This window comes from Plectropomus leopardus, chromosome 8, assembly GCF_026936395.1.
Source record: "Plectropomus leopardus strain MGB_pleo_1.0 chromosome 8, ASM2693639v1, whole genome shotgun sequence".
Classification (NCBI taxonomy): domain Eukaryota; kingdom Metazoa; phylum Chordata; class Actinopteri; order Perciformes; family Serranidae; genus Plectropomus; species Plectropomus leopardus.
In genome coordinates this window covers 2,204,168-2,221,398 of record NC_142183.1, presented here as the reverse complement: position 1 = coordinate 2,221,398, position 17,231 = coordinate 2,204,168, and the positions used below count along the sequence as shown (strand labels likewise).

Here is a 17,231-nt window from a genome sequence, read left to right as displayed (position 1 = left end):
CACAGAAACTCATTAAACCCACTCGCCGCCTTTACAGGTTTACAACAACCACCGTGCTCCAACGTGTAGATTTAAAATGCCAAATGATAAAGTGCAAATGCAATAAATAAAAACAAATATATTTTTTTTCTATTTAAGCTTCTAAGTATTTCTATTCAAGTTTTCCCATTTCCCATTTTATGTTTCCTTTCTGATGTTTCATTTTCATGTTATTCATAATAATTTAAGATTTTTGTTTGAGCATTTCCATTTAAGCTTTTGCATTTAAAATTTCACTTTTTTTATCGTCACATTACATTTTTAAATAATATTTTCACATTTTAATTCTGCTATGTCAATATCTTTTTTCTTTTTAAATTTAATTATGATCTATTTTTCCCCAGTAGTGCAGTAAATAATATTCTTTTCATCTTTAATCTATTTTAAGTTTCTATTTGGACTTTTTATTTGATTTATGACCAAAAATATCCTTCACATAGGAGTACCTGACAGATGGAAAAAAAGTCTATTTTTGACACAGACTGAATACACATGGTGCTGAAGTATTTTAACCCTCACATGGTGAAACTCATAAAGCGGTTTTTAATAATCTGATGATGTAAAAACTCATAAATCTTTTCTGTTTCTTTGATCCACCTCACAGGACTGAAAGCCAAAATCTGACCTGGCCTTTAAAGAGCCCGCCCCCTCCGCTCTCCTATTGGTCAAAACCATCCAGCCTGAGCTCAGTCATTGGCCGGCCCGATGAACCAATCATGGGTCAGAGCTCGCATTGGAGCTCACTGATTGGCTCCTGGACGTGTCAGTCAAACAGGTACTTCCTGAATGAGTCAAACACCTTCCCTGATGACGGCGGCACGCTAACAGAGCGGCGCTTTTAACCACATTTTATTTTTCCGCGCGGAGAAAACGTGTCACCGATGGAGGTGTTTTGTTTCTGCTGTGAATCAACAAACAGCTGAACTCAGAGCAGCCGCCGTCACACCTGCAGCAGGTGAGTGTTTGCTGCTCTGCGCGTCACCCTTTATGGCTGAGTTTGCACCACGTGAACATCTGTGCTCCCTTTAACACGAGTCCCCCAGTGACAACAAGGTCCCCGCCGGAAAACTGCCAAAAAGCGTCATATATTTATATTCATTTCCACTTTTACCGACTTAAACCTTTTAACCAACTTCAGTCCTAAACAGAACCAAATATTCAAATCATTTCCAGTATTTAAACCCTTTAAATGCGAGTATTTTATCAGGAAAAACAAAAACACAAACCTGTACTAAAAGCCAAGTGGATTTTTTTTTTTTTTTGCTGCTGGAAATCAGTTATTATTTTTCTAGTGTCAGATTTTAAAAAGTGCCATGAAAACATAACATATTAATATTAATTTCCACTTCCACTAACTTTAATATTTTAAACAACTAAATTGCTGATCATAACTACCAAATATTTGTTAATTTTCATTTCATTGATATAAATAATTTAAATGCCATTTTTGGCATGTTGCCACTATGTTTTAAATGAAAAAAAAATGAATTAGTTTCCACAAAATGAAATCTGAGTATCTGAGTAATCTTTATTTTTATTATTTAATAATCTGGGACATGTCAATGATTAGCAACAGCATTGCTTTGGTTGCCTTTTTATTTATGTTTTTTGCAGTGTCAGATTAAATAAAGAAAAACTCCCTCTGAGTATTGCCATAAAAACATAAAATATTTATATTCATTTCCACTTTGACTGACTTTAATTTTTTAACCAACTTCAGTAGTGATCAGTACTAAAGTACTAAAAATCCATTATTTTTCAGAATTTTAATCCTTTAAATGCCTGTTTTTGACATGATGCCACTGTTTTAAATGAAAAAAAAAAAACAAACAAAAAAGACAAACAAGCATAAAAAATTATATCATTTCTATATACTTTTTTTTAAAGCCTGGGACGCGTCAGTAATTAGTCACTCAGTTTTTATTTCTTTTTTAATGTTTTGTTGTGTGGGGTTAAAAAAAAACCCAAATCAAAATAAACAACCTCCTTCCCAAAACCTGTCCAAAATGTCCACCGCCAAAAACTTCCATAAAAGTAACTTAAACATAATTAACTAACTTCAGTGCTGATCATAACTACCAAATATTCATTCATTTTCAGAATTTTAACCCTTTAAATGCCAGTTATTGAAACAATATCTCTATGCTTTTGGATGAAAAAATAAACAAACAAAAACTGGTTAGTTTCTATATCCTGAGATCTGAGTGGAATTTTTATTTTTATTTTTACATAGTAAACAACATGTCAGTGATTGGCAACAACATTTATTTTGATGTCGTTTTATTTATTTTTATTTTTTGGCAGTTTCAGATTAAATAACTAAATAAAAAAACTCCTTAGCACCTTCGAAGACATTTGAGCAGGGCTAAAATCTACCATAAAAGCATTAAATATTGATATTATTTTTTCTTTTAAACAACGTAAGTGCTAATCATAACCACCAAATATATATTAAGTTTTAGAATTTTAACCTTTAAATGCCAGTTTTTGACATGATGGCTTTATGCTTTTGGATAGAAAAAAATGATTATTTTCGTAATAATAAATGCTAGGATGTTGTTTTTTTAAATATTACTGTCTGGGATATGTATGTGATAGTAACACCATTGATTTTCATTTTATTTTTTGTGCAGTTTTAGATTAAAAAAAAACCAAAAGCAACATCCTCTTGGTCCCTTGGAGACAAAAATGTCCACTTCCAAAAACTGCTATAAAAATACTTTATCTTAATAAAAGTTTCAGCTTCCAGCGATTTCAGTTTTTTTTTTAAACTGCACATTTTTACTCCCATGATGGAAAACAAACACAGCATATATTACAGATGTGCTCCCGGCGTGCAGATGTGAGGGTGTGAGGTTAAAGACGAGCCTCCAGCAGCGTCCTCGCAAACACGAAAGATACAAACAGACAGAAAATGATATGAGATGATAAAGCAGCGCGGCCGTTAAAGGAAATGAGATGAAATAAATCAGTGAGGCTCCCCGGAGCCCCGGAGGCCCCCGGGCAGGTGTGCTGCTGCAGGACGGGGTCGAGCAGGTGGCGGGGATCAGGTCAGGCTCATCAGGCGTGATGTCGGGGGGAGCGGGAGGCCGTGACTCGGGAGGCCGTGACTCGGTGTCATAGCTGCGGCAGAACACATGCCTTCACCGTGCAGCACACGTGCGCCGCAGGTTGAGCTTCCTGCCACCTGCTGCTGCTGTTCAACACCTCAGGCGACGTGACGGGTCGAGATTTAGAGTTATCCAGCTCAGAGATGCACCGTCACCGCCAAAATACCATGGACTCAACACCTACCTTTTTACTTTGGCTTTTAATTAAATTTAAATTTAAATTTAAATTAAGTTTTCATTTTTTCCCCAATTTTTATGTTTTTTTTTATTTTCCTTTATATTTATTTATTTATTTTTTAGTACATTTTAATCTGTTTCACAGTTTTACTACTTCATATATCATTTTGACATATTTACTTATTTTACTTTGTGCTGTTCCTTTACCTCTTATTTCGAGTTTGAGTATTTTACTTATTTATCTTTAATTACCATTATTATCATTTTTTTCAGTTGTCATCTTTTTTTTTTAATTATTTACCTGTTTATTGATTTTTTTCTTTTTTTCATAGGTTTATTCCACCTCTGGTTTCCTCAGTTCGGCAGTTTCTGGTTTTAATGAGTACTTCTATTCTTTAGTGCACTATTTGATCACAAAGTCTTATTTTTATTTATTCATGTGCATATGTGAGTGTGTGTGAGTGTGTGTGAGTGTGTGAGGGGGCAGTACATGTATATGTAGACAGGGGGTGTGGAGGTGGTTGTCATCAGGAAATTTTGAGTTTCATTTAACCCTTAGGGACTAGTGTTTGGTGCATTTTACACACTTTTCATTATTATTATTTTTTTGATAATTGTGTGTGTGTTGATGCATATGTGATAAATGTAGTCCAGATTGTGTATTTGAGTGTAATCAGTGAATTTGCAGCTCAGCTCCTACAATAAGTCTAAAATACACCGTGGAAACTAAATAGTTACATTCAGACTGTTCAGGTCAAAAAATGCTCCATTGAAACCCATCAATGTTGCTGCTGATCTCTGACGTATCTCAGACTGTCAGCAGCAAAATAAAATATACTTTGCATGTAGTATGTGAAAAAGAATTTTCTCATCTAAAACATAGTGGCATCATGACAAAAACCTGGCATTTAAAGGGTTAAAACTCTGAAAATTAATTTTGAAAAAAAGTATATCTATGATTAGGACTGATGCTGGATCAAAAAATAAAATCAATGAAAGTAGACATATAATATTGACATATAATATAACATTTGTGCGCAGAGCGATACGAGTGTGTGTACTATTAAAGCGGGCCCCAAAGGGTTAATATCACTGTTTACTGTTCAGTCCTTCGCAGCTGCATCACAGCTGGTTTAAGTCACTGCTGATGCTAACTCCAAATTTTCTGCTGCTGCTGTTTAGTATTAAAAGCGAGATTTGCAAAGTTGTTAGAGGAAGTGCAGGATTTTTGGTCGAAGCTTTAGAGTTTAAATGTCAGGACGTCCCGCTCCCGTGTCTGAAGCCCCACAGGTTATTTGTTAACAGTCATTATCAGCCCCTCAGGACACCCTGTTGTCCAGTTCTGCTTTAAAATCTGCTGAAAATGCTCCTGCAGGTCCTGGAGCTCACAGTGTGTTAGTTAAAGCTGAGCTGTGTGAAAACCTCGAGGACACTTTCCATAAACGTTTCTTTGGCCTGCCGACCAGCTGCGACCTTGTTCGGTCAGCACCGCCGGCCGATACTGAAGCTGTAAAGGTTTAATGATGAGAAGACATCAACACTTCACTCCTCATATTCCCCGAAAATCTGCAGTTAACAAGAAGGATCCATCGGCGAGATGAACTCTGAACCTCAAATTCATAACACCGAAACAAAATGCTGCTGTCGTTTAGCAGCTGAAGCAGGTTTAAAGATACAAAAAGTCCATTTGATTTGTGTTTCATTTCAGTTAAAACGCATTAAGCAGCTCAGACAACAGAAGACAGTGGTGCCATTGTACATTTCTGCAAACTATATATTAAAATGTGTGTCCAGTGGCTTTTGAAACTACCAGAAATGAGTATTTTAAGTCAGTACATCAGCGACTAATCACAATAACAATTAAAGTGATGTGAATTGTTTTTGTACTTTCAGTCTCCATAAGGTGTCAGAGAGCATAAAACAGCATCAACATAGAGCTTGTTGATCAAAAAAAGAGCCAGTGGAGGATCCCCCACACCCCCGACAGAGGTCCTAGCTAAGACACTAATGCCCCAAAATCCTAGAAATGTACTAAAACACTAGCAACCTCCAAAAAATATGACAAATGCCCTGAAGTTCTAGAAATGGCCTAAAATCTTGGAGACATCCTAAAATCCTAGAAAAGTCCCAAAATATGAGAAATGTCCAAGAATCCTAGAAACGTCTTACAATCTTAGAAATATTTTAAAATCCAAGAAACGCCCTGAAATCCTAGAAGTTTTCTAAAATCTTAGAAATGTCTAAAAATATGAGAAATATCCTAAAATCACAGAAACGTCCTGAAATCCTAGAAACGTCCCAAAAAGCCAAGTAACGTCTGAAAATATGGGAAATATCCCAAAAATCCAGGAAACATTTTAAAATCCCAGAAATGTCCAAAAATACAAGAAATGTCCTAAAATCTAGTACTACGAAACTAATAAATTTGTTAACAAAGTCAGTTTTCTGCAGATTTTTGGCCACCAAACGTGATTTTTTTTAAGCGACCCATTCTTGGCTTTCTTCTGAGATAGTGCCACAAAATGCAGGCTTTTTTAAAAAAAAGATATAAGAATATCACAACATGCATCACATTTTTTTAGGGAAGCTGCTGATAAATCAATCAGGCCGCAACAATCCAGACTGCTGTCAGTCCAACAAACCCCGGACTTTCACGCAGGAGTCCGACGCTCACTTTGCTGCTGAATGTTTTGTTTTTCTTCACCGTCCCGTGTGCCGCGTCTCTCATCCTTCACCTGTGCCAGCATGTGTGTGTTCGTTGAGTTGTCACGTGCTGATGTTTAAACATAACCACGTGCAGCGTCATTCACCGTGTGCATTTGTTGACATCGGGGTTGCGGCGTCCTGGAACATAAATAGCAGACGCTGAACGATACGTAGAGCGTAAAATATAGATGCAGATGTCAGACAGATTCTCTTTGTTTCAAACTGCAGAAACGTCGCTCATTCATTCAGTTTCATGAGTCTGCAGCTTCAGGACTCGTTGAGGTCCATCAGAGTTCCTCACAGTGGCTCTGCGGCGTCCGGAGACGTGGAGATAAAAATGAAGGTCGTGAGCTCGTCTTCGGAGTGAATCCCCTCGGCGGGTGGTATTTGAGAGCGGCCCTCACTTCCTGCTGGTTTCCAGCTGGCAGACCAGTTGGTTGAGGATTAAGTGAAACACCCAGAGAAGAGCCATCTGCAGCCCGACTCCGCCCACCATCCCGCCGCTGACAGCTGACCAAACTCTCCATCTGCTGACATTGATCACATATACGTGTATGATATATCACAGACCGGAGGATGATTTATTATCCTCATCTTTAAGAGCAGATTTTAAAGTCGGATGCGGACGGTGCGGGACGTTCAGCTAAAGGTTTAAAACGTTACAGTGTGAGGGTGCTGTCTCATAGGGCTGGGCGATACGTACTGTTACCGTGATATGAGACGACAAGTGTTGTCTCTTATTGATTTTAGCGGCTGTAGTGAAGTGATGTCATTTTCTAAACTTATCAGACTGTTTTACTTGTTCCTCTTACATCTTCAGACCGTATGGAGGCATAAAGGTGCCGACGGTGTCGATTTGCTCTCTCAAGTTAAACATTTTAACCTAATTTCTCCCGTTATCTCAAGTTGTTTGACTCCTTTTTCTTCTTCTTTGTGCAGAGAGAAGAGAATCCAAAAGAAACTGAATGAATCAGCGTCCGGTGAGTTTTTAAATCAGTTTGTCTGAGCTGAACATACAGCACACATATATAAAAACAGACTGTTTAAAAGAGGTGGACGTAGCTGCCAGAATGTACATTTTGCAGCGTTGGGTTTGGCATTTTGGCTGTGACCATCCACGTGTTTGAAATCACATAACTTTTCTCTTTCCTACTGTTATGCACCAGCTGCTATCACAAAGTGCAAAGTGTTGCATGAAGTATTCAAGCAATCGGGACATTCTACTTTTTCATTACATTGTGCATGTTCTCATTACAAAATTGTCAAATTGCTACAATGAGACAAAACTGTTTCAAAATATTGCAACGAAAAGTTGCAGTGGCATGAACTGACTGTTCTCAGCCCATTTTCATTCTGAAGTTCTCAAATACTCTCACATTTGTAGTGATTTTGGCGTAAGAACCCTGTGCCAAAAGCCACTTCGTGGCTGTATGATATGCTATCGGACGGCACCTTCCGCGGCAGCATGATACGCCGCTGAATGGCGTCAGGTTGAAACACTGCAGGTAATGATGTGATATAAGGAGCGTGACGGTCCTCTTATAGGGTGGTTGGGCGGGTTGGTGGATGGATCCAACAAACCCCGGACTTTCATGCGGGAGTGTGTGTGAGGTGTTTGCTTAAGTCTGAGTGTGACGTTTTTATCTACACTTAAGCACGAGCCCATTTTGCCTATCTGTGCCAGCATGTGCATTCATGGAGATTCCTGTGTTGTTGTTTTTTTGCTGTAACGTAACACGTGTCATGTGCACATGGCATCGTGTGCTGGTGTTGACATCGTGGTAACAGCATCCTGTAACGTAAAGAGCAGATGCAGAAGGATACCTAGAGTGCAGTATGTAGACGCTGGGTTCATTTGCAAAGCGGCGACGTGTGACGACGTGGGTTGAGAACGTGTTAGTAAAAACCTCCAGAACGATGAAGGAATTGTAAGCGGATGTAAAGTGTGAACGTAAACTCTGAGTCACCTGTGATCAGCGTTACAGAGCGTCGCTCTGAGCACCCTGTGCATCAGCACTCTGACTGCAGGAGTCTGGACTCTGCTCAACCTTTAACAATTAAGACGGAATAAGGATGCGTGTTCATGAATGGATCTGCGTGACATTTGGAGTCCATCAGCGGTCTGCTCCGCTGTGGATTACTCTGTCCAGGTGGGACTGTCCTCCGGCTCCGAAAAGGTTGAGAACCGCTGATCCGCCGGCCTCAGGATCGATGAAAACCGTCTGACTCATTCAGGCTTCTGTAAATTGATTTCCAGCCGCGGCAGAGTTTTCAACAAATGAGTTGAATTCGGAGAGTTCTGGCAATCAGCCAGAAGCAGCGATGTAAAACAGAGAGCGGCCTCGCTGAGAGCCGAGCGGAGCCGTCACACGAGGAAAACTCCTCCCCCGGTGACAGATGTAAACACTCAGAGATATTTCCATAAAACTGCTCTCCCACAGCGTGAAACAGAGGTGTGTTTGCAGATGGGTTTTAATGCGATGTAAAAAAGGTTGTGCAGAGCAACAACTTTCATCACAAGTAATCTGTGCATGAAATTTTCAGAAGCACGTTAACATGAACAAAGTCGCAAAAGCAAACTGATAAAACTTCATGCTGCAAATAATTTCATGCAATCTATAATCTTTTCAGGTTTAAAGTTACTGTATAACTTTTTGCTCACAAGCCTCAACAACAACAGACCCGCGCTGTTTTGATGATACACAGATTAACCCTTAGGGCCCGCTTTAATATTACATGCGCTCGTATGGCTCCGTGCACAAAATGCGCTTTTAGAAATTAAGCATTAAGAAATATTATACATTAATATTATTCTCTACTTCATTAAGTTCATTTTTAACCAGCATCAGTCCAAATCATTAATATCAAATATTCAGTAATTTTGCAGAATTTTAACCCTTTAAATGCCAGGTTTTTGTCATGATGTCACTATGTTTTCAGATGAAAAAATGTATATACAGTATATATTTCACATACTACATCCTAAGTAGTTTTTTTTTTTTTGTTTTGCTGCTGACAGTCTGGGATATGTCAGTGTGTGAGTGTAGCTGCTGACAGTCTGGGATATGTCAGTGTGTTAGTGTAGCTGCTGACAGTCTGGGATATGTCAGTGTGTGAGTGTAGCTGCTGACAGTCTGGGATATGTCAGTGTGTGAGTGTAGCTGCTGACAGTCTGGGATATGTCAGTGTGTGAGTGTAGCTGCTGACAGTCTGGGATATGTCAGTGATCAGCAGCTACATTGACTGTGACAGGTCACCTAGTGGAAATAGCATGTATTTCCTCCATATGCCAAATATGGTCAAAATGACCTCATCAGGTGGAAAATAGTCAAAATGACACATTCAGAGTCAAAAGCCCAGAATGACACCCAGAAATAATACAAGTCCTGTTTTTCTGCTCTGATGGCTGTGGGATCAAAAATGTCAGTTTGAATGGGTTTCAATGGAGCATTTTTTGACCTGAACAGTCTGAATGTAACTATTTAGTTTCCACAGTGTATTTTAGACTTATTGTAGGAGCTGAGCTGGAAATTCACTGATTACACTCAAATACACAATCTGGACTACATTTATGCATGAACAAAATGATAAAAAAATCAGGAATGAAAAGCGCCTAAAATGCTCCAAACTTTTCTCTAAGGGGTTAAATCAGCACGTTTAACTTTGTCAGGATTTACAAGTTAATTATCTCCATCTCAGAGATAATTTTCTGAGCATCTTTTAAAACGTGCAGATTGTCCGCTCACATTCGTGCTTCAGAGCTCCACACGTGTCACGATGATAAATAAGAGCCGCCATAAATCAATATCCAGATCCTGTCGTTCCATTCAGCCCGTCAGAGCCGTCCTAAAGGCTGCACATCAGTCAAACAAAAACCCATCCGTTTTTTTCTGCTTTCCCATCAATCTGGAGGGAGATCCAGGACTCCCTGAGTGGAAATGTAACGATCGGAGGAGGAAAACTGGATGAATTGTTCACCTCTCTCATTTTTTCCTTCCTGCCGCCTCCTCGTTTGTCTCATCTCCCTTCCTGTCCTCTCTCATCTGCTTTTTTGTGAGCCCTAGCCCTCTTAGGTCACCCCATCTTCTCAACTATCGTCTCAATTCAACTCTCGCCTTTCCAATTCTCCTTCTGCCACCAGCCCCACCGATTTGATTCATTTCTTTAGTCTTTTTTCTCTTATTTCCTCTCCTCTGATCAGTGTGCTTTCCATCACTCTCCTCCTCCCTCCTCATCTCATCTCTCCTGTCGTCTCCTCCACATTCCCACTTTCTCTTCCACCGCTGAACTATTCCCTGGTCGTCTCCGTCCTCCCCTCCGTCCATTAATCACGTCTGTCCATCTGCTCTGTCAGAGACACATTATCCAATCATTAGTGAAGTCCTGCAGTCACGGTTCATTATGTCAGTGTCACCACATCGACACAAAGCTGACACTTTGCATTCAGTCATTGTGGTGAAGCTAACAGGGAAAGCTTCATCTTTGACCAGTTTCAAGTGTCTTTCAGCCTCCTGGATGTGAAAAAATACAGGTGCGCACGAGGAAGCTCCCCTTACACATTAGAAGATACGCAGAATATATGCAAACATGTTTCTGCATATACTCTGTGTATGTGTGTTATTTATCTACACACATACAGAGAGGAGTATATGCTCCTCTGAAGATTTTTCTTTCTACACACTATATTTACTATTTATTCTCACTTCTTTTTATGTGATTTATATATTTGTATTTACTCCCTCACTCATGATCGAGTGAATTCAGCTGTTTTTTTTGAGTCACGTGTTTGTTGATGTGTATTTAAGATGGCGACTCACTAGAAAACTTATGAGTCTGAGGAAAAGTTGTTTTTAGCTCGAAACATCACTTATTTTTGCAAAATAAAATCCTTTAAGGGGAGCTCCCTGGTGCAGACCTCTATTTTTTCATATTTTGGTTTATCTTGGATCCAGCACCCACTACGGGATGTGCGTGTCTTTCTGAATCTCTGTTTCAGCTATTCGAAAGCCAAATTCTCTGAGTCTGAACTATAGGGGTCGACGGATTTTGTCTTTTCAGGGCCAATACCGATTATTAGTTATTAATGAGACCGATATTTGCAATAAAAATGAAAATCTTTCTGTCAATATGTAGAATTTGGAATAAAACAAACTCATTCATTCATTTTCCGTAACTGCTTGTCCTCGTAAGGGTCGCGGGGGCGCTGGAGCCAATCCCAGCTGTCATTTCCAAGTTGCTCTGCTGCTCCATGGTCATGTAATGTGACTAAATATCTGCATTCAGAGCTCTGCACATACAAAAACACACCTCACCTGCTCACACTGCCACCACTACCACTCATTAAGTTAGACTGTTACTGCAGAGTCGTAGACACGATGATTTATTCTCTGTAAGCTGGAAACAAGCGCGTGGACATGCCCGACACCCTGCTCCAGCACGTGGAAATGTGCGAGAGCTCACTCCAGTGTGGACATGTCCCACCGCCAGTTCCACCGCGAGGACATGTCCAACAGCCCGCTCCAGCACGAGGACATGTCCAACAGCCCGCTCCAGCACGAGGACATGTCCGACAGCCCGCTCCAGCACGAGGACATGTCCGACAGCCCTCTCCGACAGGAGCAGTTCCTGTCATTGTGCATGACCAATATGCACAGAGGTGGCTATTAATCGCGCCCATACCACTGATTCATCACATGTACCTGTAAGCCAGGCATCACCAACTTGCGGACCGCGGTCCGGATCCCGACCAAAACTGGCCGAGTTGTAATAAAATGTAAGAATGAGAACACATCTCATCTCACATATCTTCATATCTCACCATAACCTCTAACCTGTCATGATGATTTCTTAACTGTTGCTGCTCTGTAGTGCAGTAGTGAAATATTTTTTCACTAAAACAAAAAACTTTGAAACTTTGAAAATGTCTCTTTTAATGTGAGCCGATGCGCTCCATGACACGTACCAGCATTTGGTGGTCAGCGTTAATTTCCTGCTCAGGATCTTCCCTCCGCAGCCTCTTGTGGATCTCTGGGTCCATTAACACTGAAACTGAGCTGAGTGCTTTCACTGAACTGCAGCTCGTTCCTGCTTTTTTCAGAAAGGAGACGCAGCCCTGCTCCTCCTCCTCCACGTCCCCCCGCTCAGTTTGGGATTAGATCTTGCAACCTTGCATACGGTGAATTGATTCTCCTGCCTGGACTAGTAATACCGGAGTTTAACAGGAAGGTGGGCTTCACCGCCTCGACGTGCAAACATCGTGAAAGGAAAAACATCTCATCAATATTCATATGTTGTGGTATAAGTGCAGAGAAGGTGCCAATTAGTGCTTTTAATGTGATATTTACTCCTTCAGATGGTGGTGCAGGAGCATGCTGCTGAGTGAAAGATAACAGTTAGGAGCCTCCATTGATTTTTTTTTCTCCGTCTGTGTGTTTGAGGGTCCTAAGTGCCTCGGTTATTTATGCACAGCGGTGCTCTTGAAGGCTCCTAGTCCACATCAATCTGAGGCTGCTATCAGATTTAAACATCGATTACAGTGACTCACCAACTGTAGCTTCACTACTTTCACTTTGCAGAAGTCCTTGACCGAGAGCCAAAAAACAGGCGAATCTCTGCGCCTGCAGCCACAGAGCTGCTCCGACAGTCTGTCTGTGTTCAGACACCAACGGGGACAAATCTTCTGTCAGAGCTGCATCTTTATGAAACAATAACAACATGTCACACAGCGTTTGGAGTCTGATCGTCTGCAGCAGACAAACACTCTGTCAAAGTGTCCCCGAGTTACACATCAAGCATCAAGACGCCCAGAACAGCGAAACGAAAACACAAAATTAAAAAGAAGTACCGAAGAACTCCAGTATTTTTTAACTCTGGTTTCACCTGTTTTTGTGTCAGCGTAACAAATAGGAACAAAAACTTTTGAAACTGGTTCAGTTATGAGAGAAAATAGGCTGTAATGTAACCACTCAGGGCAGGTGCACCTCATTAATGTTGGTCGACTAAAAGTGTTTCAGGGTTTGTCTTGTTATGAAAAACTTGGAAAAGTCATGGAATTTGAAATTAGCAATTTTTCAGGCCTGGAAAAGTTTTGAAAAACTAAATGTACCCTGAAAGTTTTGAAAAAGTAAAGAAAAATAATAACACATGATGTGTTTAAGGACTGTCTGAAACTTTAATATCCTACGATAATTTATGTTTTTACAATTTCTGGCCGTGTGAAATGATCTAATTTTGGTGACTGTTAAAGAAAACATGCCTTCCAAACCCGCAGGCGTGTTTTCTTTGAAGATCACCAACATTTTTTAAAGAAAGATAAAAGCCCAATTTTTTTTCTTAGCATATGCTACAATTTAAAAAAAAAAAAAAAAACACAGAAAAATTTGAAAAAAGAAAAGAGAAAAGTTTTTTTTGACACATGCAGGTTTGGAAGGCATGTTTTCTTTAAAAATTGGCAGGAAAATAAATACAAAATGAAATGCAGCCATTTGAAGTTGTATGGCCCTCCCCAAAAGCCAAAATTTTAAAAAAGTGTCTGTTTTTGCTGCTGACAGACTCAGATTGTTATTGTGGATGTCTGACATCATCACGGAAAGGATCTTGCAGAGAAATGAAAAGTTTTCTGTGCTTTTCTCTTGTTTCAGTCTGTTTTCTAGCTAAAGGAGAAGTCTTGTTCTGAAATCTTGCACTTTTCCCATTTTTGAAGGCAGCTAAATATTCAGCCGTGACCTTGAAAATCTTTTAGATGAGAGTAAGATAAACTTTCTGCACTCAAACACAAAAAACTATAACCAGCTTTCTGAACTGTCACTGTCCTGGAGTGCAGTAGTGAAATATTTTGTCACTAAAACAACAATAACATTTTTTTTTTTAGAAAAAGTGCAGTTTTGAAGACTTTGAAGATGTGTCTCTTTGAATGTGAGCTGATGCGCTCCGTGATGCGTACCAGCATTTGCTGCTTCTTGAAATGTTATCGCCAGAGGAGAAGTCGCATAATATCACTTAATGGAAATGCAGTCATCTGGCAATTGCGTTTAATTGACATTTCGAAAATATCACTCAAGTATTACTAATACAAATCTGTAATGGAAACCCGCCTAGTGTCCTGGCTGAATATTTATTTGAATTGACAATTTAAAAGAATCTTTCAGAATGAGACTTCTTCTCACTCAAGACCAAACAGGATGGAACAAGAGAAATGTACTTAAATACTTTTAATTTCTCTGTAGGGATCCTTTCACACTTTTGTCAGACACTCAAAAATCTGAGCCTGTCAGTGACAAAACAAACACTTTTTGGGGACAAATGTTGATGTTGCAAACATGCCCTGAGTGGTTACATTGTAGTTTGCTTTGTGACTGACGGTTTCAGCGCTCTCTTTAAATACTGCACAGATTTCAGAAGCTGTCTTTTTGATTAATGAAAAACCTTCTCTACCTCCGGAGCAATCTTTGCACATGATCATTTGCCCTAAATCAGAAGTACTTGCTCCTCGTCTTCCAGACGTTTGCTTTTTGTTTTTTTTCCCAGTCTGTTCTCTGCTGTGCTCTTCTGTTCTGGACTGCAGCTGCAGTACAGATCCATGAGATTGATGCATGCATGAACACACAGCAGCATGACGGATCTTTATGGTAAATGAACTTGAAGAGCACTTTTAAAGTCGCTGAACCACTTAAAATGCTCTCTTACTACGAGTCACATTTACCCCCGTTCACACAGTGGTGGCAGAGGCTATGGTACAACGTGCCACCTGCTATTCAGTTCTTTATTTTAACCTTTCACATGTACTCACACAGCGATAAAACAGCCATCAGGAGCAATGTGGGGCTCTTACCCAAGGACACTCCAACATGTTGACTGGAGGAGTCGGGGATTGAACCTACAACCTTCCAACTAGTGGACGACCTGCTCTGTCACTTTCAGCCACCTGAGTGCTTGATTTGATATGCATCTTAGTTGTTTTTTTTTTACAATTTTCTTTTATGAGCAGAGCATTTTAAACATCAGAATCGCAGTCCATCAGGTTCATAGTTGTGGGAAGCCAAAATGATGATTGAGATGCATATTTGACCAACTATGCAGAATTGCAAAGTTGTTACAGCTACAGCTTCCCCAGATTGTTGTTTCCATAAGTCAAGCACACTATGATCAAAGTTCATAATATCACCTCCAGAAAAAGTAATAAAGTTGTTGTACTGAAATCTACATCAACACAAAAGGTGATAAACTGCACATTTTATCGTACTCTCCAGTAGCTGGTCTGAGCAACGTTGTAAATTTCTTTCAAAAACACAGGAAGAAGTTACACTTTATGAATTACAAGAAAATTACCAGAAATTTACAAAAAAAAGATTTAAAAAGGGTTAAAAAGAAGACAAAAATACCACAAAATATAAAGACAAAAAAGAATAATAAAATTTATATATGTATACTTTTCTTAGGATTTTTAATATTTTCGAAATTTGTCGTTCAATTCTATTAACTTCTCAATTATTTGTGAATTTTTGCCTTTATAGCCATGTTTTCAAAAGAAATCAAACGTTAAAGACGTCTGAATGAAGCAGAAGAAAACTGATGTGACCCTGCTCTCAGAGGGTTAAACCGACTCACGTGCACGTTAAAGCACAAAAAACAGCTGTACCTGCTTTCCTGAGTTTCCTGTTCCTGAACACGGACACGATGACCAGCAGGTTCCCGATAACATCCACCACGATGGTCGTGATGAGGACGCCGGCCAGCAGGGTCACCACCCAGGGGAAGGACTGGTGCTGCTGACCCGGGGCCCCCTCCTCCCCTGCCGGGGTGGAGTTGCGGGGCCCCAGGGTCCCCTCCACCATGGTGGGCTCATGGTCCTCCAGGGACATCAGTTGCGGGAGGTGCCTCGGGTCGACGAGACGCATCGGGTCGTGGTCGCGGAGGGTCGGTCCATTCAGCATAACGCGCGGCGGTCCAGGGAGGCTGCAGGTCAGAGGCACAGTTTGGGGCTCAGTGACGCCACGCTGCATGCTGGACTCTTTTGGGTGTGCACGAGATATTTTATATGTAATAATAACGCTTTTAAATGTTTTTTTTTAACAAAACCAAATCGACAGTGAACCGATGCACGAGGAGTGCGAGGAGAGGGAGTGAGACGGCGCGTGCACACGGGCGAGAGGTGTGACTCATGACCAGTTTATCATGTCATGCAGGATGCTGATGAACCAGAGAAATGTTCAGTAACATGATGCTTTTTAATCAAGTCAAGTTTTTGTCCAAATTTACGCTCTTTGTGTTTCTGAGCTTTAATCGAATCATTAATCAGTAGTAGTGTAACTAAGTACCTTTACTCAAGTACTGTACTGTACAAATGTTAGGTATGTGCTCCAGTCCTTTCTTTTCATGCCACTTTATACTAATACTCGCCTACATTTCAGAAGGAAAAATTGTTCTTTTAACATCTACATTTATCTAAACGCTTTAACTATTTCACAAATTGAATTATTTTTTATGAAAAACAGAAGACTAATGTATGGAATATGATGTTTTGTTATACTTCCCAGTAGTAGTCAATTATTCAGTAAGCCGAATGACAGAAAATTAATTGGCAACTACTCTGATGGACATTTAAGCCATTTTCTTGTATTTACTTCTTTTTTGGAATGGTATAGTACCAGTTTTTCTAAATTGGGTACTTTTATTTTTTCTTACTTTAAGTACGTGTTCCTGGTTATACCTATTTACTGTTATTTAAGTAGTTTAGTTTAATGCAGGACTGAGTATTTTCACAGTGAGGAATTAGTACTTTTACTGAAGTAAAGGAGGTGAATCGTTTCTCCACCATTGCTGCTGTACAGCCCACATGTGTCCTGCGCAGCGGCAGTGGTCGCAGTTACCTCTTACAGCCGGCTGTCTGACCGGAAGCTCGGAGCTCTGATTTCTTTGGTTACTTTGTGCAAAACTTGGAAAAACTTCATCCGTAACACCTCAATGTGCGCGTGAAAAGAAAAACTCCAATAATCCACATTACACATATTACAAGCAATCTGAAAATCACTTGATATTAGTGATAATAAACGGGTAAAAACACAAAGTAAATCCTTTTACGCACCACAAATACGCGTCTCACAGATGCAGTCTATATCGCGGGAAGAACTGGAGAAGCAAACTTCTTTATCAGCTGATGCTTTATCGGTTGTCGGAGGTGCTGCAGCTCCATCAGGACCT

The 17,231-nt window shown here is 40.0% G+C and overlaps 1 protein-coding gene and 1 long non-coding RNA gene across 3 annotated transcripts in view; one reads left to right on the top strand and one right to left on the bottom strand.

The window, feature by feature from the left end:
- The window catches only part of mtnr1al (melatonin receptor type 1A like), a 25,406-nt gene extending 8,175 nt beyond the window's left edge, over window positions 1–17,231 (bottom strand). Inside the window, exons 1-2 of the mRNA XM_042493358.2 lie at window positions 17,116–17,231; window positions 15,670–15,986 (exon numbers count right to left, since the gene is read on the bottom strand). Coding sequence (XP_042349292.1) covers window positions 15,670–15,964 — 295 coding nt within the window. The 5' untranslated portion in view covers window positions 15,965–15,986; window positions 17,116–17,231. The remainder of the gene's footprint in view (window positions 1–15,669; window positions 15,987–17,115) is intronic.
- The window catches only part of LOC148188813 (uncharacterized), a 68,717-nt gene continuing 52,130 nt past the window's right edge, over window positions 645–17,231 (top strand). For both annotated transcript variants that reach the window (XR_015777169.1, XR_015777168.1), the window contains exons 1-2: window positions 645–994; window positions 6,972–7,012. This is a non-coding gene — a long non-coding RNA (uncharacterized LOC148188813). The remainder of the gene's footprint in view (window positions 995–6,971; window positions 7,013–17,231) is intronic.